Source organism: Cavia porcellus, unplaced genomic scaffold, assembly GCF_034190915.1.
Source record: "Cavia porcellus strain 051 isolate PalLab524CR breed Dunkin Hartley unplaced genomic scaffold, mCavPor4.1 scaffold_6, whole genome shotgun sequence".
NCBI lineage: Eukaryota > Metazoa > Chordata > Mammalia > Rodentia > Caviidae > Cavia > Cavia porcellus.
The window spans coordinates 22647710-22675694 of record NW_026947489.1 but is presented as its reverse complement, the minus strand read 5'-3'; the positions used below and the strand labels follow the sequence as shown (position 1 = coordinate 22675694).

At 48.6% G+C, this 27985-nt stretch overlaps 1 protein-coding gene across 5 annotated transcripts; it reads right to left on the bottom strand.

Annotated features, from left to right (window-relative positions):
* Positions 1-678: 678 nt before the first annotated feature.
* On the bottom strand, positions 679-26625 carry Zscan2 (zinc finger and SCAN domain containing 2). 5 transcript variants are annotated; one of them, XM_013158898.3, is made up of 4 exons: positions 26118-26173; positions 25007-25072; positions 22577-23085; positions 6904-9453 (listed from the first exon to the last, which is right to left on the bottom strand). In XM_013158898.3, exons 3-4 carry the CDS (start codon positions 22983-22985, stop codon positions 8054-8056), a joined length of 1809 nt encoding a protein of 602 aa, XP_013014352.1. In that variant the 5' UTR covers positions 22986-23085; positions 25007-25072; positions 26118-26173; the 3' UTR covers positions 6904-8053. The 5 variants fall into 5 exon arrangements, with proteins under 5 accessions (XP_063106143.1, XP_013014352.1, XP_013014351.1 ...); XM_013158897.3 differs by having other exon boundaries at positions 26035-26166; XM_063250073.1 differs by lacking the exons at positions 6904-9453; positions 25007-25072 and adding an exon at positions 679-3218 and having other exon boundaries at positions 26035-26625.
* Between the last annotated feature and the right edge of the window lie 1360 nt (positions 26626-27985).

Here is a 27985-nt window from a genome sequence, read left to right as displayed (position 1 = left end):
GGGACCAGGATTGTTGCTTTGAGTTTCTTTTTTCTTTTTCTTTTTTCTTTTTGGAGACTGGATCTCACTACGTAACCAAGGCCAGCCCCAAACTCATGGCAAGCCTGTTTCAGCCCCTCTGGAATCTCATTGCTCAATTCTAAAGACATGTGATAGCAAAAGTTTCCAAGAAGGAACAGAGTTATTTCCAAACTTTTTACAATGCAGAGCTACATGAGATAGTAACAGAATAAATTTCTAGCTAAGAACTTCTCACTGAAAGAGTAGAATGATTTTATTTATTTGCTGTACTGGAGATTGAACTTGAGGCCTTTGTAGTGACACCCCCCCACCCAAGCCCTGCCATCTCCTTTTTGAGACAGGCTTATACTAAGTCACTAAATTGCCCAGGTTGGGCTAGAACTTGTGATTTTCCTGCTTCAGCTTCCAAGAGTGCTGGGACTATAGGTGTGCGCCTCCATACCCATTAAATGAAATGATTTTGCTTTTTTTGCGGGGGGGGGGGTAAACCAGGAATCAAATTCAGGACCTTGCATTTGCCAGGCAGGTGCTTACTCTGCTAAGCTAAACCCCAGCCCTTTAAACGAAATTGTTGTATCCATCCCATTTCAGTTTGGTTTTCTGACCATCTTACTTACTTTTCTCTTATTGCTGAGACAAAATACATGACACCCTAAATTAAAGGAGGAAAGGTTTATTTGGCTCACAGTTTGTAGAGATTTCAGTCTATAATCAGCTGGCTCCAAGGTAGGGTCACATTGAGACAGTTCATGGGGGCAGAAGGTAGCAAAGCAACCAAGCAAGGAACAGCCACGGCTCTTTCTATCCCTTATATTTTATCCAGGCTGCTAAGGGCGGGTAGCACTCGAACTCTTAATCCTAGGACCCTTGATCCTAGCATTGCACCATGAATCAATCACAGCCTCACAAATTCTAGATCCAGCCATCTTTGAAAAAGCCCCACCCATGACTCCATGAGGCTTTGGGGGGACATCTAGACACAGGCCATAGTGCTAACCTTGTGAAAAATTCTGAATTCAGATTTGTGGAATACTTCTGAAATTGTCTCCAACAACAGACTTTTTACAAAGTCTCAGTGATGACAGCAAATTGGCATCCTGCAAGTGGTCTGTTTTTGGAAAGCGGAAATTGGGCACAGCCAAATCTCATGGTTAAGACAGATGATGAGGCTGGATTAAACAAGACTGGTTGGTTCTGACATCCACTATGGTTGTTTTTGATTTTGCTTGGTTTTGGTTTTTTGTAGCCCAGGCATTTGGTCAGTCCTCGCTGAGTTTTTGTTTTGTTTTGCTTTGTTTTGTTTTATTTTCAAGACAGGGTCAACTTGCAGTGATCTTTTGCTTTAGCCTCCCCAGCACTGGGGTTATAGGCATGTGCTTCCTTGCCTGGAAGCCCTCTGCTTTGCCTTGGGGTTGGCAGGGCAGGTGGGAGCAGCTACAGGAGAGCAGGGTGGTTGGGCTGGGCCTTACCTCTGTGGAGTCTTCACATGGCCAGACTCTTTCCTTTGCTGCTACAGGGTGCCACTGCCAAAGCTAAGTCCCAGAGAACAGGAAAGTGGCAGGATGCATGGGGCTATGAGCACCCAAGCAAGAGTTATGGGGAATTTTCTGTGAGGCCATGAGAAACTGCTGCAGGTACTGTAGCCACCGTGTGCCTGGATGGCAGCCCAGTGGTACAGGTGCAGGGTTGCTCTGGGCTTGCGCAGGAGCAGAGTCCCCGGATGGCCTCTGATTGCAGAAGAAACAGGACTCAGAAATACATGGAACAGTTTCTGACTCCTAAAGTAGATTCCATTGTGTTTACTTTTACACTCTTTCCTGACAGCTTCCCAGAAACTCATTAATCATGAAACAGAGCACAATCTATACATACTATCATGGCACCTAATTAGATTCATAAAATGTGATTATTCACTAATGCTTTTTTTCTTAAAACAAAGAACTCACCCAGATAAATGTCATTTATCAAAAAGGACTGTGATAAGCTATAGACTCTACATGTCATTGTTTTTTGTTTTTGTTTTTTTGCTTGTTTTGGTTTGATTTTTTGTATTTTCAACATTAGAGTTTTTAAGATTTTTTTTTTTTTTTTTTTTTTTTTTTGTACTGGGGATTGAACTCATGACCTCTCACATGCCAGGCAAGCACTGTGTCATTCAGCTATATCACTGGCACGAGAATTTCTTAAAGGTGTCTTCAGGAAGCCTTACCTCCATGTTCTCCCAGCAGGAAAGCAGTTTGTAGCTTGGGTCTGGGAAACACTTAATAAATGCTGGCAAAAGCCAAACAAGGAGGCATCCCCTGTAATCCCAGCATTCAAGAGGCTGAAGCAGGAGGATCTCTGTAAGGTGACCCTGCCTTGAAAAATAAAACCCACTGACCCAAATGATTCAGCTGTTCTGTAACAAGCCCAGAAGTGCCTACAGTGACCAGTGGAGCCACCCACTCTCAGCTGGCTGCAGCAGAATTTGAACTGTCCTCCCAGTCACATGTGCTGCTTGAGGTGGTTCAGGCAGTTCTCTTATTTGACAGCAGGGAGCAACACTCAGAAAAGCAAGGGCTGGGCCTTCTCTGAAGAGCCAGTCTGAACTCGGAGGGAAAGTTGCAGCTTCCAGGACCAGGGAATAGCAAATTCCAGTTGGACACAAATGGCAGAGTATCACATATCACCCACCTGGTGGCCACCGAGCAGGCTCTACCTGACCCTCTACCTATCGCCCTCCTATCTTACCTGGAGCCATCTCCCAGCAGGGCCGTGGCCGCCTCTTCACCTCAGGATGCTCTTGGGGCCCCAGATCTGAATGTTCCTGGGAAGGAGGCTCAAGCACTGTGCTAGAACCAGCAACTCCTGGATCTGCTCTTTCATACCACTGTCTGGTCTCAGCCACTGGCAATAGACCTTGCAGAGGTGGATGAGGGCCTCCCAGGATTCTGATGCTTGTTGAGAGGAGAAATGTGAAAAGCTGTGGCAGAGGGCTCTGGTCCAGTCATTCCCTAGAAGGAAAACTTGCTGCTCTCATTGGGAATCTTCCAAGTTTCATTATGCGAAGCTCTTCCTGCACTGCAGTCTGTTGGGCCACAGCCACAGTTGCGTTCTTCTCAGAGAACCAGATGGCTGTGCTCCGAAGCGCAAATGTCTTCCAGCACCTCGCTGAAAAGCAGCCTGCAGCCGAGTCACTACATTGAACTCTTGAAATCCTAGAAGCAGAGACACAAAGTGAACTCTAGTGAAAATCACAAGGGTTAGCCCCGCAGCACTAGGGTAAAGGAGACAGCCTCCTGGTTGGCCCGTTTATGCCCTGTGGAGTGTGGTTCTCTAGGACAGGCGGAGCCAGCTAAAAGTAAAGGACTAGGGGTCAAGGGTCAGTCTCGGGAAGCGTGGGAAGGGGATTGGAACTATTTGCACAGCAGTTTGCTTAAGTCCAACAAAATACCTGTATCCATACTGACCAATGAGAATGGGCTGGCAGGCATTATCTGCAACACAGTGAACTAGCCACCCTGCTAAGACACCTCAGAACTACAGGGTGCTGGAAAATGAAGTCATATATACGGGGTGAGCCTGGGGCTAAGCAGGAGGCTGCAGCACCTTGGAGAGCAGCACCGGGCGGCTCTACTTTTCCAAGATTCAAACGCTCTGATGGCTCCATTGCCCCCACTTCCGGCGAGGTTCTCAGCTTTGGATATCATGATTCCCTCCCAAACTGGGTGATTTATGTAGCTACGATTAAGCTAAAGTGCAGGCTTCCTAAGCCGCTGGAGTTGTAAGAAAAGTTGGGAGCTGCTGTGGCTTCACTTCTCTTGGAGCTGAAGCAACCTGCTTCAGAGACCCCTGGGACTTGCCCGCAGCCACACAGCTGGTCTCTAATCTATGACGGTGGCAGGTCCGCTGGACAAAGAGCTTGGCTTACACCGTGAGCCTCGGGCCACTTCTGGAGATGTCTGGAGGCAAACAGACCGGGGGTGGAGGGGGCGTCGTAGGCTACCGGCCGGGAACATCTCCTCTGGGCCCAGTGGAGGAGGGGTCGAAGTGTCCAGCCCTGGTCGCTCACAGGACACCTGGCCTGGGCCAAAGCCAAAAGGCGGGCGTGAGTCAGCCCAGGCCCCAGGTGACAGCCATTCCTGTCTACCAAGGCCTTGTGGCTGCAGAAACCCAACCACATGGAACTTTCTCCGCTGCCACATGAAACCCCAGCGCAGACCCATAGCACTGGCAGAGGGCCAGGGGATAACGGAAGCGGAAACCCAGCCTCCTAAAGGATTTCCCAAGGGGCTCAGTCTTAAGACTGACGGCAGTATTAACCAATAGAATATGAGAGTAGCTCAGGTTCCATTTACCTAGGATGAATTATTGACGAGGGTGGGACTTTCTTAGCATGTGATTTAGGAGTCTAAAATCCTGATTTGAGCGGGTGCGGTGGATGGGTGGTGGCTCTGTGACCTGGGGAAAGTGAGGGGCTTGCCCTGCACTGTGGTGGCTGTACAGAGCATTCTCCCTTAAGGCTTTATGGCAGCTGAATAAACCCAGCGGCTCAGAGTGAGGTCAAGTTTAACATGGCACTGGAATCCCAGTTCCAATTCTCGAACACTTGAAGTTTCTCACTGGGAGATCGAGGCATAAGGATCACAAGTTGGAGCTCAGCCTAGACAACAATCGAGACCCTGTCTCATGAGAACTAGGGGGAAAAAATTTTATATATATATATATATATATATATATATATAGTCAGTGAAAAGGCCCTAGATTCAATCCCGTTAGTTAATAATGATGATGTGCCTTTGATGCCTGCTGTGTGCACACATTCCTGGTTGGTTTGAGATCTACTAACACTCAACAGCCAATTGTAGGGCATCTACTTGCTCTATTCTTTGTAGCCCGAGAACTATGACACAGCCAGGTGGATTTGCAGGCTGAGGAGGGAGGAACCTTGGCTAAGGCTCAGGTTTGGGCCTGGGGGAGACTGGGGGATGGGGGCACTCCCAGGAAATGTGAGGTGGCTAGGCCCACTGGGTCTGGGAATGCAAGTCCAGGAAGGGATGACAGGAGAGTGGAGGCTGAAGACCAAGCATGCAGGTGTCCTGAGAGCCAAGTGAGATGGCAGGCAGAGGTCCCCACAGTAGAGGCCCACACATCCTCAGGCGGAGCCCAGGAGAAGCCAAAGGGCAACATGGGCAGGCCCTGGATGTTCATACCACAGGGTCCAGGTGCTCAGATTCGAGGAAGTCCAAGGGTACAAGGCCAACGAGGGTAATGGGAGTGGGCAGTGACCTAGGTCACACAGAGACTTGCTGAGTTGGAGCTGGGGTCATGTTCAGGCTGAGGCAATTGCTTCATGTTTTTGCTTTTTGGGCTTTTTTTCTAACTCTAGATTTCTGTTCCTTTGGTTTTATGTATTTGTGGGTATGCAATACTGGGGTTTGAATCTAAGGTCTTTGCACCGAGCTGTCTCTAGCCTTTAGGGGAGGGTGGTCTCGCTAAATCACCAAGCTAGGCTTAAACTTTTTTTTTTTTTTTTTTTTTTTTTTTTGACAGGGTCTTAATATCTTCAAGGGCTAGGGATACAACTCAGCAGCACAGCACCTGCCTGGCAAATACAAGGTCCTGAGTTAGATTTCTAGTCCCAAATATATATATTTCTAGCAATATAGCTTAGCACCACCGTGCCTATCTGGCAAGCACAAGCTCCTGAGTTCAATTCTCAGCACCCCACCAAAAAAATCCAAAACAAAGTATCTCTCTTAAACTGTTGTCCTTTCAGCGATATAATCCATGTATATATAGTTCAGGCAAATGCATGGTGACCCTCCTGCCTTAGCTTCCCAAGTGCTGGGATTACAGGCAAAGCCCAGTTTGTTCCTCTGATCTTAAAAATGGGACATCAGCTTATGCAGGTATAACTAAGCTGCAAGCTGCAGTGTGGTATCAGATCTGCCAAGGGGACAAGAGCTTGTTGGAATTTCTTTTTTTTTTTTTTTTTTTTTTTATTGGTACCAAGGATTGAACTCACGACCTAATGCTTGCAAGGCAGGTGCTTATGCTGCTGAGCTAAATCCCTAGCCCCACTTGTTGGAATTTCTTAGAGGAAGATACCCGTGTCCTTCCAGGTCTCTCTGCCTCTGTAGGACATGAGGTGAGGGGACAGGTGCCCAACCTTTCAATAATCAGTTCATTATTTTCCCAACCTGACTCAGCCTAATCCTGCTAATTCCAGCTAATCTTACTTCTTTTTTTCCAGGATAGTCTGTGCTTCTACCAGGTGGATAGAAATTTTTTTTAAATGATATTAATACTACCTCTCAAGACATAAAAGTTCCCCTTCAACTCAAGATTCCTGTTATAATCAAACCTGAGAACTCGAGAAAAAATAAATCAGGAATTCAGAATCTGTCCTTTGTACTCCCCTCCCTGGTCAGGTAGCGCTCACCTCTTCCTAGATGGGAATCTCCTACTGGCCAGCCATGGTGCTTCTCGTTCCTGAGCTTCCCCAGCACCTATACTCAGTGACCATCTGCCAAACACCACCAGAAGGACAGAATCAGGAGTGGGTGTTTCACGGCCTCACTGGCTTGGTTTAACTGCCTAGACCCTCCACCTGTGCCTAACAAAACTGATTCTGGATAGAAATGACTACAATGGCCTCCTCAGGATGACACTCCACTCCTTAGCCAATGCGACTGTGCCAAAGTCCCGTGGGCACATTGATGAAAGTGGGGGTCACAAAGAGTAGTGGCCAGACTGCAGGTTCCCCCCAAAAGTGTGCTTCCTGAAGCCTCCTCCCCGCGCTAGGTCTTGGCCACTCTGTGTGAGGCACAAGATGTTGTGGGGAGTGCGGCCAGAATCTGCAGTCCAGTTCAGGTTTTTAACACACATCCAAACACAGGCTTGGGGAGAGAATAGGAATCCATTTTATTAGGCAATATGAAGCTTCCATCCTGTAAGAACAAAGCTCTCTGAAGCCAGGCCCCACAAATAGAAAGCAGCATCACATTTCCGAGACTCCTCATCCGCTCACCTCTTCCTCCCAACCAGCCCACCGCCTGCTGTCATTCCCTGACCTCACTGTCTCGCAGCTCAGCATACCAAGAACAAAGCCCTGAGCGCTCCAGGAGATTTGATATCCACTCTCAAAGTTAGCACTTCCTTTAAAAACCCTGTTCTCAGGGCCGAGGACAGAGCTCAGCAGTACAGTACCTGCCTAACAAGTTCAAGGTCCTGAGTTCAATTCCCGGTACCAAAAATTAAATTAAAAAAAAAATACAACTCCTAGTAACATGGATATAAGTGTTTGGCCAATCTGGGTACTGTGGTCAAGACATACTAGCATACAAAAGTCCTGTTCTCTGTATCCAAAATATCCCGAGTGGACCCCTAGACCTGCATATATAAAGACAAAGCAACAAGGAGAGGTGAACAGTGTTCAGAACCAAAAGGGCAGCATGCAGGGCTGTGTCACCTTGATGACAGGAACCCCACCAGCATGGTGGCCAGCTGGGTGCTCACAAACCTCACACCCTGCACAGGGAACGAGGGTGCCCGCTGGCTCCCCAGAACAAGAGTGGGAAGTGAGCCTGCAGACTGCCTTACCCCACAGGCCCCATTCCTCCCACCAGGCCACGCTTTCTCCTGCTTCTGTGCCTCTGACACGTTTCAGAAATAGAAAAGGGCTCCCCCTTCCCGTGGGTGACAGGATCACACAAAGTCCACACCTTGACCCACACCCCCACATCAGAGCTAGGAGGCGGCTGCGTAAAGGGACCTTGGCCCAACAAGCAGCAGCCAGACTCTACGCAATGTTTCTCTGAGGACCCGGCCCACACGGAGGAGCTGGAGGAGACCCAGGCAGGGAGGATTATGACAGCAAGCCAACCACGCTGTGAACAAGCCAGAAAACACCCAACTTTCCAACCTTCCAGCCTCTGCTGTTCTTACACTGTCGCCAGGCAAGGTCCCAGCCTGGCGGGGGCAGTGACTGCCATGGTTCAGAAGAGTGACAGTGCGGCCCTGGCTGTGTTCCCGCCTTGAGCCGGCTGCGTCAGTACAGTTTCTCTTTCATATGCGTTCTCTGGTGCGTGATGAAGTTGGAGCTGTTGCTGAAGCCCTTGCCGCACTCGGGGCACTTGTAGGGCTTCTCGCCCGTGTGGATGCGCTGGTGGATGATGAGCACCGAGTTCCAGCTGAAGCCCTTGCCGCACTCGGGGCAGCGGTAGGGCTTGTCCCCCAGGTGCGCGCGCTGGTGCATGAGCAGGATGGAGCCGCGGCTGAAGCTCTTGCCGCACATGAGGCACGGGTAGGGCTTCTCGCCGGTGTGCGTGCGCTGGTGCACCACGAGCTGGGAGCGCTGGCTGAAGCTCTTGCTGCAGTCACCGCACGCGTAGGGCTTCTCTCCGGTGTGCACGCGCTGGTGCTTGATGAGGTTGGAGCTCCAGCTGAAGCTCTCGCCGCACGTCAGGCACTCGTAGGGCTTCTCGCCCGTGTGCATGCCCTGGTGCGCGATGAGGCTGGAGCTCTGGCTGAAGCTCTTGCCGCACACCCCGCACTTGTAGGGCTTCTCCACCAGGTGGGTCCTGCGGTGCGTGGCCAGGTTGGAGCTGCGCGTGAAGCTCTTGCCACACTCGCTGCACTGGTAGGGCTTCTCGCCCGTGTGCGTCCTGCGGTGCGTGATGAGCGCCGAGCTCTGGCTGAAGCGCTGCCCGCAGTCCGGGCACTCGTAGGGCTTCTCGCCCGTGTGGATGCGCTGGTGGCGGATCAGGTTGGAGTTGTAGCTGAAGCTCTCGCCGCACTCCTTGCACACGTAGGGCTTCTCGCCCGTGTGGATGCCCTGGTGCGTGTTGAGGCTGGAGCGGTTGCTGAAGCTCTTGCCGCACTCGCCGCACGCGTAGGGCTTCTCGCCGGTGTGCGTGCGCTGGTGCGCGATGAGGTTGGGGCTGCGGCTGAAGCTCTTGCCGCACTGGGCACACTGGAAGGGCTTCTCGCCCGTGTGGATGCGCTGGTGGGTGACGAGGTTGGCGCTGCGGCTGAAGCTCTTCCCACAGTCCCTGCACTTGTAAGGCTTCTCCCCGGTGTGCGTCGTCTGGTGCCGGATGAAGTTGGAGCCGTCGCTGAAGCTCTTGCCGCACTCCTCGCACTTGTAGTACTTCTCCCCGGTGTGGGTCCGCTCGTGCGTGACCAGGTGGGACTTCCGGCTAAAGGTCTTCCCACACTGGGGACACTCGTAGGGCTTCTCGCCCAGGTAGGTGCCCTGCAGGCCGATGAGCTGGCCGAGCTCCCTGCCCCGGGCAGGCGCCTCCCGGTCATCCTCACCCGCGGCGGCGGCTGCCCGGGCCCCACGCAGGACGAAGTCTCTCTCGCAGTCGCTGTCCCCGATGTCCCCCTCGAGCATCTCAAACACAGCCAGATTAGAGTGCTCCCCAATCTTCTTCTGTATCTCAAAATCTGAAATGTTGGAGAAAAACAAACAAGGTCCACTCAATTCCCTGGCATGAGGAGAAAAAGAAACCAAAGGGGGTAAGTTTTTAAAATGAAACTTCTAATGAAAATAAACTAGGGGCTGGGGATTTAGCTCAGCGGCATAAGCACCTGCCTCGCAAGCAGGCAGTCATGAGTTCAATCCCTGATACTGATAAAAACAAAAAAGACAAAAAAAAAGAAAAGAAAAGAAACTAGAAAATTCTTAAAGCTTCTAAAAAGCAGGTAGGTTTGGGGTTGGCGCTGTGGTAGGGCCTCTGCTTAGGCTCTGGGAGGCCCTGGGTTTCAACCCCTGCCACAGTCATGCGCTCAATCTAACTAGCTTTCATCATGGGATGTTTAGCTGTCAGTCCTCATATCTTTGTGGTAATCACCAAGAGTTTTAAAGATTTAGGTTTCATGTTTTTACCTGTTTCTCCACTGGGAAATGGGGTCATGTGAAAAATCCTAATTAGTCGGGGTATAACTCAGTGGGACAGTGCCTGCCTGGCAAGCATATGGTCATTAGTTCGATTCCCAGTACCGGAAAAAAAAAAAAAAAAGAACTCCTAAAGGACAACAGGTTATGACCTCCAAAATGCACCATGGTGCTATGCTTAGCAGGTGTTCAATTTTTTCTAGTAAATGGATGAACAAATTTTTTTTCATTGCTATCACTGAGGTTCAATCCCTTTTCAAAAGCTCCTATAACATTTTGCATTAAAACACGTCTGTTGATTGTAACTGTTCATTTTTTTTTCTCCTTCCTCGGTAATGGGGATTGAACCCAGGGCCTTCACAGTCATCCCCAGCCCTTTTCTATTCTGAGATAAACTCTAACTAAGTCACTCTAACTAAGTGACCCATACTGGGCTCCAATTTTCAGTCCTCCTGCCTCAGGCTCCCAGAGTGCTAGGACTCTAAATGTGTGCCGCTACACCTGAGTACTTGACATTCACCTACGACACAGATAAGATGACAGAATCTTGGCAGCGAGGACCCGGGTGTTTATACACAGTGCCTGCAAACAAGTCAGCAGTTAATACAGCCCTTACGTATGTCTGCAGGGGAGCTTACAACAGACTTTTCACTGGTACCCAAAAAACATCTATCTTCCTTGAACCTGTCAAACTCTACTGCCCAGTGCCTGGCAAACATTTGGGTGGAGGAATCTTTAGGAAGGACTGCTGGAGAAGTATAGTTCCTTCCTGAGCCTCTGGGGTGAAACCAGAGCTGCTGACACAGCCGTGGTCGGGATCTCATCCTTCTGACCCGCACGGGAAGTGTGTCTGCTGAACTGAGCAGACCCGATGGCTCTGGCTGCTGCTGAAGTTCACTTGAAGAAACTCACGCTGTCAGAACATCAGTGTTCCCAGGAAGCTGCTGCTGACATTGTTCCTACCACACAGTGTCCTTAGTGAGTCCCAAGGAAGTTTTCCTCTTGACCTCAGTACCAAAGACAGCTGCCATCCCGGGCAAGTGGTTTGTGTTCACCTGCAGCCCACAGCTAAGCTCCCTTTATGCCTAGCCTTCCTGGAAGCACACAGCCCAAAGCTATAAACCAGGCATGTTGGCATATACCTGCAATCCCAGGCTCAGGAGGTCAAGGCAGGACTGCGAAGAGTTCAACACCAGCCTGAGCTACAAAACGAGACCCTGTCTCAGAAAAAAACAAACAAAAAGTACTACAGTAAAAGATAAACTGCTATTATGCTTCCTTTGGAAAACATACTAATTCCATCATTCCTGCCACTCTCTAGAGCAGTTTACAGAAATTTCTGTCAAATAAAAACATCACGACATGTCCTCATCCACTTTATTTACAGGATCTGGCACTGTGTGACTTCTGGTCCTTCTCCAAAGTCACGCGATGATCAACTTTTTTGAATCAGCTCAGGACATCAAGGCAGCCACAACAGTGCGACTGCAGACCTGGAAGAGGACCTCTAGAGCCGCTTCAGAAAGTGGTCAGAGGGGACTGGGGATTTAGCTCAGCGGCATAAGCGCCTGCCTTACAAGCAGGCAGTCGTGAGTTCGATCTCTGGTACCGATAAAAAGGAAAAAGACAAAAAAAAAAAAAAAACCCAAAAAAACAGAAAGTGGTCAAAATGATGCGATAAGGGTATCTGAAGCGAGGGGCGTACGCTAAGGGAATTCATGGCAATGTGTCTTTTATTGTAACTTATTTAAATCTTTACTGTATTCTTTTCATCAAACCACACACAGAATGATGGCATGGTGCCCACACCCACTTGGACAGAGCCAGGTGGTCCTTGTTTCCTTAATTTTCTACAGGATAGCTTTTTGTTGGGTAGGTGTGATAGTGCCCACCTGTAATCCCAGCACTCGGGAGGCTGAAGCAGGGGCATCACCATGAGTTCAAGACCACCCTGGGCTACACAGTGAGTCACAGGCCAACCTGAACTACCTAGCAAAACCCTGCCGCCTCCCCTGCAAAAAACAAACAAACAGACAAACATGTTTTGTTTTGTTTCCTTTGAGCACAGAACCCTGCTGTCTTCTCTATTCCATAAAGGTCTCCAGATCAAAGTCCCAATTTACTGTCTGTAAGCTAAAATGACCAAAAAGTTTTGTGGCTGACTTTAAACTGTTCTCTTCTGAACAGGTGACATTAGCTACTAAGATCTTTCATAAAACAGACTGGTGAGTTTTGGTGTGAGCTCAGAAGAACAAGAAAAGTAAAAATTCAAACTTCATTTTCAGTAATGTGGGGCCAGGAATTTAGCTCAGTGGCATAAGCGCCTGCTTGGCAAGCACAAGGTCCTGAGTTCGACCCCTGGTACAAACAAAACAAAACAAAACAAAAAAACACCACACAACATTTTCAGTAATGTTAGGAGGAGGGTATAATTTCTCTGACATCAAAACAGATTTCAGGGTGGCGCATCCCTGAAATCCCAGCACTCAGGAGGCAGAGGCAAAAGGATTGTTCCAAGTTCAAGGTCAGCCTGGGCTACAAGTGAGCTCAAGGCCAGCCTGAACATCATAGTAAAACCTTGTCTCAAAAAGACAAAAGCAAAAACTTCAGATGTCAGGCTCCCCAAACAGTGAAGATTGGCAGAGCACTGAGGAGGGAAGTGAAGGAAGCAGTGGCCATGTGCCTGGGCAGTGCCCAGCTCGGGCAGAGAAGCCCTTCCCAAAGCTCTGGGTCTCTCCACAGTGCCAGAGAGGCACCGGGAGCTGGGGTGAGCAGGCCAAGCTGCTCTGGTTCAGACAGGCCGGGGTGGGAGTGGGGAACCTGAGGAGTGTTACACAGAGGAGCTGGGGGTGCCGCAGTGTCTCCCACATGGAGTCGGGATGCAAAAGTGTCCCTGTAGCACAGAGACTTAATGAGTACTGGGAAAATGACCACTTTCCATGCATAGACAGGTACACAAAACAGCTGCTTGAGGAAGAGAGAATCGTGACTCGAGACGAAGGGAAACACCCAGAGACACAAGCAAATGGGAAGCGCAGGGAAATAAGGCAGAAGATGCAGAGAGAGACAGTGAGAACGCGAGGCCACGGGAACAGTGCAAGAGCTCAAAGGACTCAAGAGCATGGCGGAAACAGGAGTTAGGGAAAAGGAAACACAACACACGTACTGCAGTTCTCAAGGAAACTGAACAAGGGACGGGGAGGCCAGGTCCACATCAGGAAGGTGCTCTGCACTGAGCTGTGCCTTGGCCCATAGGACAAATTCTTAAAAATATAATGAATGGGGGGGGGGGCCTGCAGGTCAGTAGTAGAGGCTGTGTTCAGCATTTATAAGGCTCTGGGTTCAATCCTCAGTACGAAAACAAAAAAAAATGATATTAAAATCAGGGTTGGGCTGGGCATAATAGTCCATGCCTGTAATCCCAGCACTCAGGAGGCTGACGTAAGCGGATCATTGTGAGTTTGAGGCCAGCCTGAGCTACAGAAGGAGATCCTGTCTTTATTTATTTATTTTTTTTCCTTTTTATTGGTACTGGGGATGGAACTCATGACTGCCTGCTTGCAAGACAGGCACTTATGCCGCTGAGCTAAATCCCCAGGCCTGAGATCCTGTCTTTAAAAAGAAAGAAAAGAAAATGAATTCATGTGTAAGTCTGGGACTTAAAGCACTTGCTATCCGAAGATGCCAGGATGAGCATATTTGTGGACGTGGCTGGACAGACGGAGATGATAATGCAAACAGGTATGAGAAGGAGGCCTAGATCTCCAGCACAGGAAATTCAGAATAGCCAGGTATTGAGGAAATGGATAAAACGGGCATGGTGGTGCACACCTAGAGTTCCAGCACTCAGGAGGCTGAGGCAGGAGGATCACTGAGTTCAAGGCCTGCCTGAATTGCATAGCAAGACCGTGTCTTTAAAAAAGTGGGTGGGTGGGTAGAGGGTTTAAGGCTGGGGATTTAGCTCAGCGGCATAAATGCCTGCCTGGCAAGCACGAGGTCATGAGTTTGATCCCTGGTACCTAAAAAAAAAAAAAAAAAAGAAAAGAAAAAAGTGGGGGTCAGGAAGAGTTTTATTTTATTTTCTAAATATTACTGATTTCCCCCAACTACTGAAATTGGTAAGAAATCACTTTATCTATAGACTTTAAGGGTTTCAGGCTATTCTATACATTGGAAAAGTGATGAACTCACAAAATAAAGACTAGGCACAATGGATTGCTGATTTCAGAGACTGAAACAGGGTGATGCGAATACATGGGTCCTGGAGGTGACATCTGGCCAAGACAGGAATATTCACCGTTCATCTGCTCAGAATCGATCCACTTTATTCACTTACACCCATATTACCCTGTGAGTTCTGGTTGGTAACAGAGAGGAGCACAGTCTGTGACCACATTCGGGGTTTGGAAAGTACACACACACCATCAGCAGTGTCCCGGGACAGCATCAAAGGCATGCACTGTTCTCTGCACACTGCTGGTGGGAAGGCAAGACAGCGCAGGCAGTGTGGAAAGATGCGGCATTTCCTCAAAAAATTAAATCCCACTGCTGGGTTCACACACCAAAGACAAAACCCAGGTCTTAGCATTTGTGACAGCCAAAAATGGAGAAGACCCAAATGTCCAGCGGACGAATGGCTCAACAAAATATAGGGTGCACATAGCAAAATACTGAGCTTTCAACAGGAACGAGAGGCCGCAGGGTCACTCGGCAGCAGAGCATTTGCCTGGTAAGCGCGCAGCCCTGGGTCTGAGCCTCACCACAGTCCTGGCACCCACCGCCCAGTCACAGACTGAAACAGAAGGCTGGTTTCCAAGAAGCAGGGGAGAGAATGGAGCTACTGTTTAGTGGGTACAGAGTCTCATTTGAGAACAGGAGGCATGCTCCTGAGGATGTGCTTTATTTTTGTACAGCTGGCATCAAACCTAGGGCCTCAAGCACCGTAGACAAGTGCTCTGCCCCTAGGCTACACCTTTGAAATTAACTTTTAAATCTAAAGCATCTAATATGCCAGAGAATAGTATCTCCCCCAGAGATACTATTAGCTATTAACTGGGTAGAATCTCCCCCAGGTTGAAGAGCTCTTTGCGTGGTTGTCTATATTCCTTCACTTTTAAACTGCCTGTCGACATCTTTTATCTTTTTCTACTAGGTTGACTTATGAATTGGTAGCTCTTGTAGATCTAGAATTTTGACTCTTGATTTGCTACTCTGTAGTCTTGTTGCAAATATTTCCTCCTAATCCTTGCAAGCTGGTTTTTAACTTTTGTTTCTTTGAGGCAGGGTCTCACTATGTAGTGCAGGGTGGCCTTGAACTCGCTGTGATCCTCCTGCCTCAGTCTCCAGAATGCTGGGATTATACAGATAAACGCTGCCACAGCCCAGCTCAGGATCTTTTTTATACAAAGAAATTTTCTATTTTTCATGAGTCCAATATAGTTTGGACTCCTTCTGTAATGCTTATGAAGTCCTCCCCCACCCCAAACTAATAAATTATTCCATGTGTCATTTTAGATGTTGGGTAGTACGGATCACTCTGGAATTTATTTATGTGTAATTTAGGGAGCAGAAATCCATCTGTGCTTAAAGTTAGAATGCAGGGATTCAATGTTAGTTTTTTCAAAGTGATTAGACCACTGTCCCAAACTCAGTCGCTCAACAGCTTTTAGAAGTGCCAGTCTCCCTTATCAGCAGACGAAAGGTGCAGTGGTAGCCTGGGCTAAACCACAGGTTCATGGGTGTTTTCCCACCCCTGACACTTGACCCTCGGGTCCACAGCAATTAACTCCCTAGCTGTCCACAGGCCCCGTATTTCCTGCCTGGCTGCACCCACAACCAAAAGTGTATCAGAACGAGCAAGGGAAGGAAACCACTCCACACAAGGACAAAGCTGAACCTGCTCATCTATCCTGGGTTTCACTTTTTGAGTTTCAGTCACCGCTGGTCAACTGAGTTCCAAAAATATTTTCAAAATTTCAGAATTCAAAGGCCAGGCACAGTGGTGCACACCTGTAATCCTAGCACTCAGGAGATTGAGACAGGAGGATCACAAGTTCAAAACCAGTCTGGGCTACACAGTGAGACTTTCAAAACAAAAAAAGAAAAGAAAAATTGAGAACTCAACAATTTGTAAGTTTTATTTTTATTCATAAGTTTGAAATAACTTATTACAACATAATGTTTATAATTTTCCTATTTTAGTTGTTAATCCCTTACCATACTTAATTTATAAATTAAAGTTTACCATAGGCATGAAGGTTTAGGAAAATGGGCACAAAACACAGGACTTGGGACTATCTGCTGTTGCAAGAATCCATAGGATGTTTGATGAATCTGCTGTGGACACAGAGACTCCTATAACTTATCTGTAATAATAAAAAGTTACTCACAGGCTTTGGCGCTTCAGTGTGTATCTGACTCAAATCCCCAGAAGTCCTCCTCCCTGGGGGTCTTGACACAATGGCTGGGCCAGTGGTCTACGAGCAACCTCATGCCTGGTCTGGGCTCTATCTCCGGAGCACTGCCCTGGCCGACCAGGCTTGGGTGCCTGTGTCCAGGGCAACAATTCCACCTGAACCCTGGCTTCCAGAAAGAGGAACTGCTGATAAAAACAGCCGTGAACCCTGTAATCAGTTTAAAGAAGCGCCAAACATTTACAGTTAGAATACTCTTGTTCCCCAAGAGCTCTGTACAGCACACATTCCAAAGGCTGAATTCAAGTGACCTGAAATTTTGTGAAGGTAAGAACTGGAGTTTCAACACTAACATTCCTACACAGTCCTCCAGTGCTCCCCACCTCCTTTCCTTCTGGGGAAAACGAATGCACAAGAATGTAACCATTAAGGAACTGCTTTGCTGGGGCGGCCAGGCCTAAGTGAGATGACCTGTTTCTGGAAGCACGGACCCCAGATGATGCCAAGGATGGTGGAGAGGTGAACTGTGAGTCTCTGGCTCAACTACAAGTGCATGAGTAGGTCTGAAGTCAATATCCTCTACTTCTCAAATTTCAGCGAAGAGTCCTGACAGCTTGCTAATGCAGATTCCTCTGCCACGGGGCGGGGTTAGATTGCACTTCCTCCCTTTCCCAGAGGACAAACTGAAAGAGTTGCTGGCCCAGACCTGACACTTTAACCAGGAAAAGCCTCAGCCAAGTTAGGGGGCTCCTGCCTCCCCCGCCCCTATAGATTTGCCTGTAACCCTACACCCCCATTCCTGGGAACCTGTTTCTGGCGCCAAGCGTGTGCCAATGAAATACCAGTGCATCCCTAATGCCCCTTGGGGTCCGCCCCAGACAGAGGCTATTTATGGGCCTCACACCACGTGTGAAGAAGAAGGAGAAAGGGAGAGTGTGTTCCAGAGAGAGACCACCGCCCCGGGGTGGAGATGCTGCGGGGGCCGCCGGGGGGTCTCTCCCCGCATTCCCGAAATAAAGGTTACTTATATTTTATATTTCTTATCTTTGCAGCCACTGCCGCCCACTACTTTCACGGCCGTCCACTCCACTCCTTCCACGGACCTCTTTCCCTTCCTTCCTCTTCTTCCCCTTCTCAGACCTAACACAAACCACTGTGAGATCCGTGATCCAGAAACCGCCCTTGGAGTAAAAAGCTGTACAGCGATGGTCTTTAAGCTTTGCTGTAAAACAGAACCACCTGCAGGAGCGGTCTAAATTCACTGACCCCAGGGTTTGGGACGGAGCTCAGCAGTGCAGTACAGTGCCCGTTTATGAGCAAGGGGAAGCTCCTGGGCTCAATTTTCAGCACAGAAATCAAGAGGGGGAAAAAAATATCCCTTTCCAGGGCATGTCCCATACCAAGAAATCTGAAAATCAACCCCCTGGAGTGGGCACTGCTGATATCCTGAGAATTGTGAGTCAGGGTTCCCCATGGACACCCTTTGCAGGGCTTCTCAGATGCTGTGTGGTGATAGCTATGCACTGAGATTTGCATTTTTTGTTTGTTTGTTTTTTGATTGTCTGGAGGGTTTTGTTTGTTTTTGTTTTTTTGTCTTTTTCCTTTTTATCACGACTGCCTGCTTGCAAGGCAGGCGCTTACACTGCTGAGCTAAACCTCCAGCCCCCGAGGGTTTTTTGAGACAAGGTCTCACTATGTAGTTAAGGCTGGCCTTAAATTCTAGTCCAGGGTGTCCTCGAATTCATAGTGACTTTTTTGCCTCAGCCTCCCGAGTACTGGGATTTCTGGCCTGTGCCACCAGCCCAGCTGAGATCTGCGTTTTAAATACATTTCCAGATGATGCTGTGCCACTGGCCAGAGGATTTTTTTTTTTTTTTGTCTTTTTCGTTTTTATCGGTACAGGGGATCGAACTCAGGACTGCCTGCTTGCAAGGCAGGCGCTTATGCCGCTGAGCTAAATCCCCAGCCCCCTGGCCAGAGGATTTTGAGGTGTCAGGAATGCTAGTCCAGCCTCCACACAGCTGCTTCCTGTCAGGAGACAGACAGGGTCGCTCCCAGCCCCAACCATAGCCAGTATAAAGTCTCCACAGCCTTAGTTTCTGCTAGGGTTATTTCCAAAAGATGAAAAATATTAACAAAAGATGAGAAATATAAAATAAAAAGCGGCCTTTATTCTGAGAACACAGAGAGAGATGACCAGCACCCCCACCGCTGGCGTCCTGCCATCTCTCTGGTGGACACGTGGCGTGGGGGGGCCTGTAAATAGCCTCGGTTTGGGGTGTAACCTAAGGCGGGCATTAGGGATGCACAGGTAGCCCATTGGTCCTAGGTTTGGTGCCATATGTAAATTCCCAGGGGCGGGAAGATGGCGTCACAGGTAACTTCCTAGGGGCAGGGGAGATGGGGCTTCCTGCTTCCGGTTGAGGTTTTCCTGGCTACAGTGTCCTATCTGGGCCAAAACCCTTTCAGTTTCCCAATCTACAACCTACCTACTCACACAAACGCTGTGCGCCCCACACACTGCACCTGAGGCTGGGGTGGATGAACCTAGACTGGCAGGAAAAAGGAAGAAGGTCGAGCTCCACAACTAAGGACAGGTTTTACTGGAGTTAAAACTGAGAGGGAACCGTGGCAGCTGCCTCTTCCAGGCCACAGGGCAGGAGGGGTTGTAAGCACCGCCTTGGAGTCGAGGCCTCCTGCACCCCTACCGTTGTGGTCGGCTGTCTTGGAAACTGTGATTGTTAAGACTGATTTATTAAACTGCTGGGAAACTGATTCAGGAACCGACTATTTTGGGAAAAGGGAGCCTGAAGGACAGGGGCCGAGACTGGTTGAGGCGTGGCTAGGACAGCCGCGGTCTGATTCCTTCACTGAAAGGGTGAGGCAGCAAGCTTACATTCAGGCCAGGTAAGGCTGAGATCTCGGCACATCCTAAAGTCTTTTACATTTTTTGATACTACAGATTAAAACTAGAACCTTCATACTGAGCTACATCCCCAGCCCTTTTTATTATTTATTTTGAGATAAGGCCTCACTAAATTGCCCAGGCTGGGCTCAAACTTTTAATATTCCTGCCTCAACCTCCCAGAATGCTGGGATTACAGGCGTGCACCACTATACTTGGCTCAAACACGCTGTTTTTAATATGCTGTTTTTTTTTTAACCTGAAGGCTCATGTGTCAGAAATATGCTGTTTTTAAAAAATATATTTATTAGTATAAATGATAAAATTCACTTGATTTGCTGAATATAAGCAAAAGATTAATAGGTGGCCCCTAAAACTAAAAACCACGCAGAGTAGGCGTAAGCACTCTTTTGCAGGACTAAGCTGCCCCCTCCCTGAAATCTTCCTACTCCTTTGCAGATCGGAGGGGTCCTGGGCTGTATTCTGCTCGACTTGAGCACTTTGTTTTCAGACCAAAGCTCACCCTGGCAGGTTGGAAGGAAGAAGCCTGCCTCTTCCTCCCCTGAGCAGGGGGCTGGGGACCTGCGGGCAGGAAGGCTTCTCTTACTCATCTAACAGTGCTTTCTCAGTTCCTACTACATGTGTGCAGGGAGAGGGCATGGGGGGCGGGGGGCAGGATCCAAGAAGAAATAAAGTGAGTATCCACATCAACAGAAAACAATATGGACTCTGAGAAGAAGCCAGAAAGAAGAATCCAAGTGTCCTGAGGGTGATGGCTTCCAGCACAGAGGATCAGAAATGCCCCCAAGCAGGTCAACTGGGGACTGGAGAGAGGAGCTGGGGATGGCCTCACGGAAAGTCCACACAAGCACTCAAAGGATGACAGGAATTTCACCTCAGAGGTGAGAAGAGGCCATCCTGGGATAAAGACACAGGAGCAAGCACAGTTATATTCACAGAGCAGCAAGACCTGATCCGACAGAGCGGGGGCTATGGGCCTAAGGACTGAAGCGGCTGCTGGGGAGGTCTCAGTCAGGTCCCACAGGGCCATGGGCCCCCTGCAGGAGGAGGTCCTGCGTGCTGTGGTAGATACCCAGGGGTGCATGGAGATTCCAAGTGGATCACTGGTGGGAGGAAAGAGCTTCAGAGTTGAGGGAAGGGGATGAGGGCAGGTTTGGTTTGGAGGCTGCTGCAAAACTCAGGTGAGAAATCCCAAGAGCCGAGTCAAGGCTGTGGACGGAGTTAACATTTGCAAGCAGAGATGACCTCAGCCACATGAACTGTTACTAAAGCTTTGGACTTACTGGCAGGAAAGGCACTCGAAACATGAGCACCTGCAGATGCCTGTTGGTCAAACATTAAGCCATCACCAACTAACCAGGCCTAGACACGTCCTCCGCTGGACACGTGTGTCCAAACATCCCGTGCTGGGCACACAACAAAGGTCAAGTAGTGCGGTGTTCAGTAAATGTGTGAGAAGTGATGAAGAGGCTGTGGCAATCACACGGAAGGTGGGGGAATCTGTGAAACAGATTAAGTCCCGCAAACACAGTCTAAGATCGGCAAAGATGGTCTACACGGCAGAAGTCTGGAGCAGGTCTCAGTGTCAGAAGTTCGGTAAAAGATGTAGGCACAAGACCCCACAGCAAGCCAGTAGAGGGAGCTGCAATCCCTCAGACACTGCTGCGAGCGGTGCCCTGCTGACCTCTCACCCGCAGTCTTCTCCCTGGCCCTCAGCCCCTCTGCTCTATCTGCCTGAAGATCCGGAAGTTCATTACAAACTTCTTATATCTATCAGGAGTCAAGTAAACAAAATCTTTACACAGGTGAGAGATTTTTTATTTTTTCTTAACATTTTAAACTGAGGCCAGGCATGGTGGTGCATGCCTGTAATCCCAGTACTCAGGAGACTGAGGCAGGAGGATGACTGCAAATTCAAGGCCAGCCTGGGTTACATCACCTAACTTCTCTGGCCATGGGAATCCAGCTTATCTCCCAAAGTGATGAAGTTTTACATGTTAGATTCTAAGTACACTGCCTGGTCTGCAGAAAGCTCTGGGAAAATGCTGATTGTTGCTACCATTAGTTATTTCTCACATGAGGTCCGGCATCACCCTGTTCCCCTCTTATTCCGTTTTGGGCTGACCCCATCTCTGCATACCCCATGACAGGAGCAGCAGCTTCCTGGCTGCTCTCCGGCCTCCAGCCTGTCCCTCCCCCATCACACCTCCTTCCTGTTCTGTACTCCACTTCCTCCCAAGCCCCAGGGCTCCTCTGTGTAGAACCCGCTGGTGTCAATGCTAGTGAGTCCAAGCCTCCATCGCCCTTCCCTTAAAGTCTATCACTTCCTAAAAGTACTTTCCCTTTCCAGCCAGCTCTCCCCACTGTCTCGAGAAGAAACACACCATCCAGGTCCTTCTTCTTGGTGGCCATGACCTCCTCCCTTTCCTAAGCTTTCCAAATTCCGCTCTGTCCTGCAACCTCCCACTTCCATCTGACTTCTCCCCCGAAGCCTTCGCTGACCTCTCCTCCTCCTGCTCCTTTCTCTGAACTTCACCACAGCAGCCATATCCACGTGCCCTGAAACTGTCCTGGGGCACAGGCAGATCTGGAGCGAGCATCTCCCAATCGAATGAGTCTGGTTTACGACCGAAGCCAAATGTGCCCAGAGTGATGAGACCTCATGCCAGGACCCCTCAACTAACTAGTGACATAGGAGATAAAAACAATAACCATTTAAAAGAGCTTAAGTTTGGAACTACTCTTTTAAGAGTCCAAGATGATTTTATACCATGGAAAGTCCCTAGATATCAGCTGGTTTCCTTGCCATTTACCTTGGTTTCCTAAAACACAACTGCTTTGAACAAACTGGATTTTTTTTCTAGTTACTTGGAACTATTTGAATGTTTGCTGCAGAACCAAGCAAAGGTACCAAAGGGTGGTTATGACGGCCTTCAGCCCCTCCTCCCATAACCTCTACCAACTTCCCAACTGCTCCAAATAAACATTTAAGTAGAAAATGTGCCCACTATGCAGATGTAGCACCACGCCTAGTCCTTAAGCCCCTCATGCTCTGAAATGTGGAGCGCAATACAGGCATTAAAGCAGGGAGAGGGGCTGGGGATTTAGCTCAGCGGCATAAGCGCCTGCCTTGCAAGTAGGCAGTCGTGAGTTCGATCCCTGGTACCGATAAAAATGAAAAAGACAAAAAAAAAAATAAAAATAAATAAATAAATAAAGCAGGGAGAACAAGCCGACTGGCACGAGGACAGCGTAGAGGGAAGGTCCTGTCCCTGCACTGCCCTGTACTCTCTCTTCTCCTTCATGTGGGCCCCATGAGGTTGTGCATCTTACCACCATCCCGAAGGGTCTGGGTCAAGTCTTCCACCAGGGCCTCCGCCTCCTCGCTGCTTTCAGGCCGATGCTCTTGCAGCCACGCCTGAATTTCCTTGGGCAGCATGGTCAACATCTGCTCCTTTGTGTGCACCTCTGACCTCAGCCAGCGTTGACAGAGTTCTCGGAGGCGGCCAAGTGCACTCTGTGGTCCCCCAATTGCTGGCTCCTCCTGTGGGCCGCCCTGGCCAAAATCCTGGGCAGAGGGCTCGAATTCAGGGCCATCCTCCTGCAGCACGGCCTCCTGCACCCAGGAGTCATCCTCCAGGACCTCAGTGGTGGCTGCTACCTCCTCTTGGTCTTCCACTGGAAGCACCTGAAGCAAAGGGCTCAGGGGAGCGGTCACTGCCGGCACCTCTGCAGCCATCATCCAGCTTCATGGACGATCATCGAGGCTTCAGGCCTTGACCCTTGTCTTCTCCAGCCAGGCTCTCCGAAAAGACACCTCCTTCAAATCTCATCCAGAAGCCCTGCCAGGAATTAAGACAGAGAACCAGAGCCACTAAGTGTCCTAAAAGCAACTCACAGCAGCCCAGGTTAGCCCAGCAAGTGATCTTTACATCCACCAACCAAGTTTCCTGTTCCTCTTACAGGACAAATGCCTCTTTCCTGAAAACGTATCTCTTGCAGGACACAATGGTGCACACATGTAATCCTAGCACTCCAAGAGGCTGAGGCAGGAGGACTGTTAAATTCAAACCAGCCTGGGTAATTTAGTGACCTAGAAGACCTTGCTGCAAAATGAAAAATAAAAAGGGCTGGAGATGTGGTTTAGTGCCAAGGCCCTGAGTTCAACCCCCAGTTTGGAAAAATAAATACATATATACATATATAAATAGCTGAATCACAATAGCAGTCCTGTGCTTTCCAAGAAATCAAAGAATGAGTATCAGAAATGCAATGTTTGAAAAAAAACACACAGGACTTACTCTGCTCTAAATCAGTTCAGGCTTGTAGAGCAGGTGATCTTGATCTAATATACAAGTTAGTCACAAAGTCTCAGTGACCACTGAACAGATGATAACACTCATCTTTCTTATCATACGAGGACACATCACAGATTAGCAACAGGTCAGATCTCAAGGCACTCAGAGCTTTGCCTGATGGCACGTCTTAACTTCACTATCATCCTGCCTTAAAGCACAGGGGTCCTCAATATCCTCAGAGAAACAGTATCAGGAACCCTAGAGACACCAAGATCTGTGGCTGCTCAAGACACATATATAAAATGGTATAATATTTCAAATAACCTGCGTACATCTTTCCATGTACTATTACTACTATCACTACTTCTACTTCCTCCTCTTCTGGTTCTTTTTGGTTTCTGTTTTCAGTTTTGGGTTTTTTGAACTTTTTTTTTTCTTTTTTTTTCTTTTTTTCTGGTACCAGGGATTGAACTCACGACCGCCTGCTTGCAAGGCAGGTGCTTATGCCACTGAGCTAAATCCCCAGCCCCGGTTTTGGGTTTTTTGAGACAGGGTCTCACTGTGTAGTTCAAGCTGGCCATGAACTCACAGTGATCCTCCTGCCTTAGCCTCCCAGCTGCTGGGTTTACAGGTGTGCACCACCACACCTGGTTTTCCATGTACCTTAAATGATGTCTAGATTACATACAATACCCAGAACAATGTAAGTGCTATGCAAATAGCTAACTGTACTGTTTAGGGAATAAACAAAAAAATGGTAAGGGGAAAAAAGTCTACATATTCAGAATAGATACAATTTTAAAACTTTTTTTCTTCAAGCCTGACCTGAGGACATGGAAAACCAAATGTATAAAGTTTTTGGCATGTTTATAGTCGCTGATCTGCCCTGGGTCCTTCAGAATTTGTGTGTGTGTGACTGGTAAATAAATGAACGTAGTCTTCACAGAAAGTTACATCCCCAGCTCTTCTTTCTAACTTCAAAAACTTTTTTTTTTTTTTTTTTGTCTTTTTCTTTTTTATCTGTACCAGGGATCGACCTCACGACCACACACTTGCAAGGCAGGCACTTATGCTGCTGAGCTAAATCCCCAGCCCCGGAGACTGAGTTTTGATAAATTGCCCAGGCTGGGTTTGAACTTGCAATCCTCTTGCTTCAACCTCCTAGTGCTGGGATTACAGGCTTGTATTACCAAACCTAGCTGCCTCTCAGGAGTTTATCTTTAAAAATAACCATCTTTGCAGAGTACTTTATTTGTAAGGAATACACGACCATCCAATTGCTCCTAATTGCAAGAAGTTGACACCTTAAAAATCTAACAGCAGAGCTAGAGTACAGCTCAAGGTAGAGCGCTTGCCTAGTTCAAGGCCCTGAGTTTGAGCCCCAACACTGCAGAACTATCAGCAAGAAAATGACACATCCATTTGGTGGAATGTACTAAAAGTAATATAAGGTAATAATGGCTACCTTTAGGGAGTAGTGTCCGGGAAGGAGATCAAAGGCTCCTGCAGGGGTATGGGAAATATTCTGTATCTGCACAAAAAACATACCGGTGAAATTATAGGCATGTGTATACTGTTGTACTATTTTTTAATTTTTGTTACCTATTCTTATTCTTTGCAGTACTGGAGGCCTAAGCCACGGCACTGAACACTAGGCAAGCAGTCCACTAGTGGGCTACACCCCGGGCTAATAGTTTAAAAATTATACTAACAGGATTATTCATTAATGATTTCAGATAACCTTTCTGGTATGAAAACAACAGATAAACACAAAACTAGCAAAGCAGAAATACCATACAGAATAAAATCCCAATTCCTTCTAAAAATGAACACACACACACAGGGAAAAAAAAGACCCGGTCGGGGCTGGGGATTTAGCTCAGCGGCATAAGTACCTTGCAAGCAGGCGGTCGTGAGTTCGATCTCCGGTACCGATAAAAATGAAAAAGTCAAAAAAAAAAAAAAAAAAAAGACCCCGTCGACGATTCCACACAATATACTGTATTGAAAGTAGTGGAACTTCAACATAGAGATTTTAGAAGATTAAAAAAAGAAAGAAAGAAAGTAGTGGAATTACACATTACTTAAGTTCAGGACTGCAGCAGCAACATGTGACGGAAAACCAAAGTTCCCAACGTGCATTTTCCCAAAGCACTGGGAGTCTGGGAAACCCACAGAAACTCTGAGTTCGCAGCCAGAGCCAGGACCAGACACGCCCCACCCCCGGACCTCAGTTTCCCCATCTGAGCCACAAAGACGCTGCTGGGGTATCGTCGAAAGCCCATCATTTCCCAGAGCAGCCCTGCACCTCCTGGCGGGATGGGCAAGGGAGTCTGGTTCGGTCACAGTGCTGGCTCACAGATGCTAGGGCCGCAGACTGAGCCCCCGACGCCCCTCCCCCCGCGGGGTTCCACAGCTGGCCGCAGGCCCGCTACCCCCAGCCTCGGACTGCTCCCCCAGAGTGCGCGGATCCATGATGGCCCCTCTGCTCACCTCTCCCAGCACCACGTCCTGCCCGGGGGGTTACCCAGTGCGCAAAACCGCCCCCAGAATGTGCCGGGCCGCAAGACACTCACCCCAGTTAAACCCGTGGGGTACCGAGAACAATGGACGGGAGGGCCCGGGAGGACCCTGCCCACTACCATGCTCATTGGTTGCTAAGAATGCCATCTAGAATCTCTACTTTTCTATTGGCGAAGACAGTGCTCTGCCGGACGGCGGGAGGAGGACAAGACCCACGGCATTATGGGAGATGTAGTCTGCTCGACAACCCCGGTGCGGGGATCCTAGCGGCGCAGAGGCTGTGCAGAGCGGGAGGGTCGCAGGCACCCTCCCGGGCTGGCCGTTGCTACTCCTGTGTTGTCAGAGGTTGCAACCCGAGATTGGTCGTCTCACTTCTATGTGGCTGTCGTGTATTTGTCTTTAAAAAGTAGTGTCGGATGGGCGAACTTGAAAATCCTTTTCAGTCGAAAATTGTGTAGCGGCAAGTGACTATGTTGGTCTCCATGACCGGAAGGGCAGACCTTGGCAAGTGAGAAGTGTACGCAGGGAAAGTCCCCGTCGCCCAAGGCTGCTTTCCTCGCTGTTCGTAGTTATGCATGTGTACCAGGCTTTGCACACCCCCTTGTTTTCACACGTGGTCTAACTGCGTGTGCAGAAAAGCCCCGCCCTTTCTGCTTGGGATCTCTTGGCTTCCACAGCCTGTTTGGAGTCTACCCGCTTATCACCGCCCCAGGCAGAGGCACCTTCCCCAACACTCCTGTTCCACAGCTCCATTTAGTGCTCATCACTGGGTTGCTTCTTAATCCCTGCGCAAGGATGAGTAGGTACGGAAGTCGGAGTTTTTGTTTTGTTTTGTTTATTGTTTTTCTGACACTGGGGATCGAACCCATGTTTTTTTTTTACACTGAGCCACATCTGAGCCCTTCTTTATTATTATATTTTATTTTGAAACAGGATCTCAATCCTCCTGTCTCAGCCTCCCAAGTGCTAGGATTACGGGCATGTGGCAACACCCGAGGCTAAATCTTGTCTTTTTATAGATTCTGAATTTTGTGCACCATTTCAAAGATCGCTTGAAACTACCTAATTTTCTCTAGTTAACCTTTAATTAATCCAAATCCCACGTGCGAAGCAGCAGGCCTTTTTGCTTGGGTTGGCGCTGGGAGATGTTAGCACTTAACTGACCACATGAAAACAGCGCCATCTCCAGGCTGACCCGAGAAGCTTATGTACACCAAGTGTCCGGAGCAAATTCCTGATTCTAGCAGCGAGGTCAGCATTCTTAGAGATCAGAGAGTGGCAGCGCACGGTGACTTTGAAGTACAGCCTTTTACTGACAAAGATTTGTTTTTCCACCATCTGTCCTCGAGAGGAATGGAAATGTACACAAAAGGAAAAAGACCTGAAGGGCTGGGGCATGTGCAGCTGATACTTTCTAGCAACTGGGATCCATTCATCTGTGTTCCCACTGCAAGTCAATGATTGGATTTGATGCCTGCTTGTCATAGGAGGGTGGTAGAGCAAACCATCTCTGTCCTGTGTCTGATTCTCTGGGAAGCTGGTTTTGGCTAATGGCAACTGTCCCAGTGAAACAAAATCACATTTAAGACCAGATCATGGCATAATGGTCTTGGTAACCCTAGAACACTGGCTGGGTTGAGGGCTGCTCTTCCAGTCAGTTCCCCAAAGGTGAGAATGAGGCTCAGTTCTGGCAAGGAGGAAGGGTCTGGGTTAAAAGTTTCAGCCAATGACTCTGTTAATTGAAGCAAAAGAACTTATTGAAAAGACCATCGGGGAACTCAGAGCAGGTAAGAGCCACAGGCTCCTTCAGAGAACAGTTGGGGATGGAAAAAACAAAGAAGGAGGTCCTAAGAACTCCAAGAGCTATCTCTAGGGGCTGGAGGTTTAGCTCAGCAGCATAAGTGCCTGCCTTGGAAGCAGG

Excerpts from the sequence above, each read along its gene's own strand:
- Zscan2 (XM_013158899.3), bottom strand. The coding sequence starts at position 22,985 with ATGATGGCTGCAGAGGTGCCGGCAGTGACCGCTCCCCTGAGCCCTTTG. Across the intron at positions 9,454-22,576 it reads CCAGACCCTTCGGGATGGTG|ATTTTGAGATACAGAAGAAG; the intron begins GTAAGATGCACA and ends CCAACATTTCAG.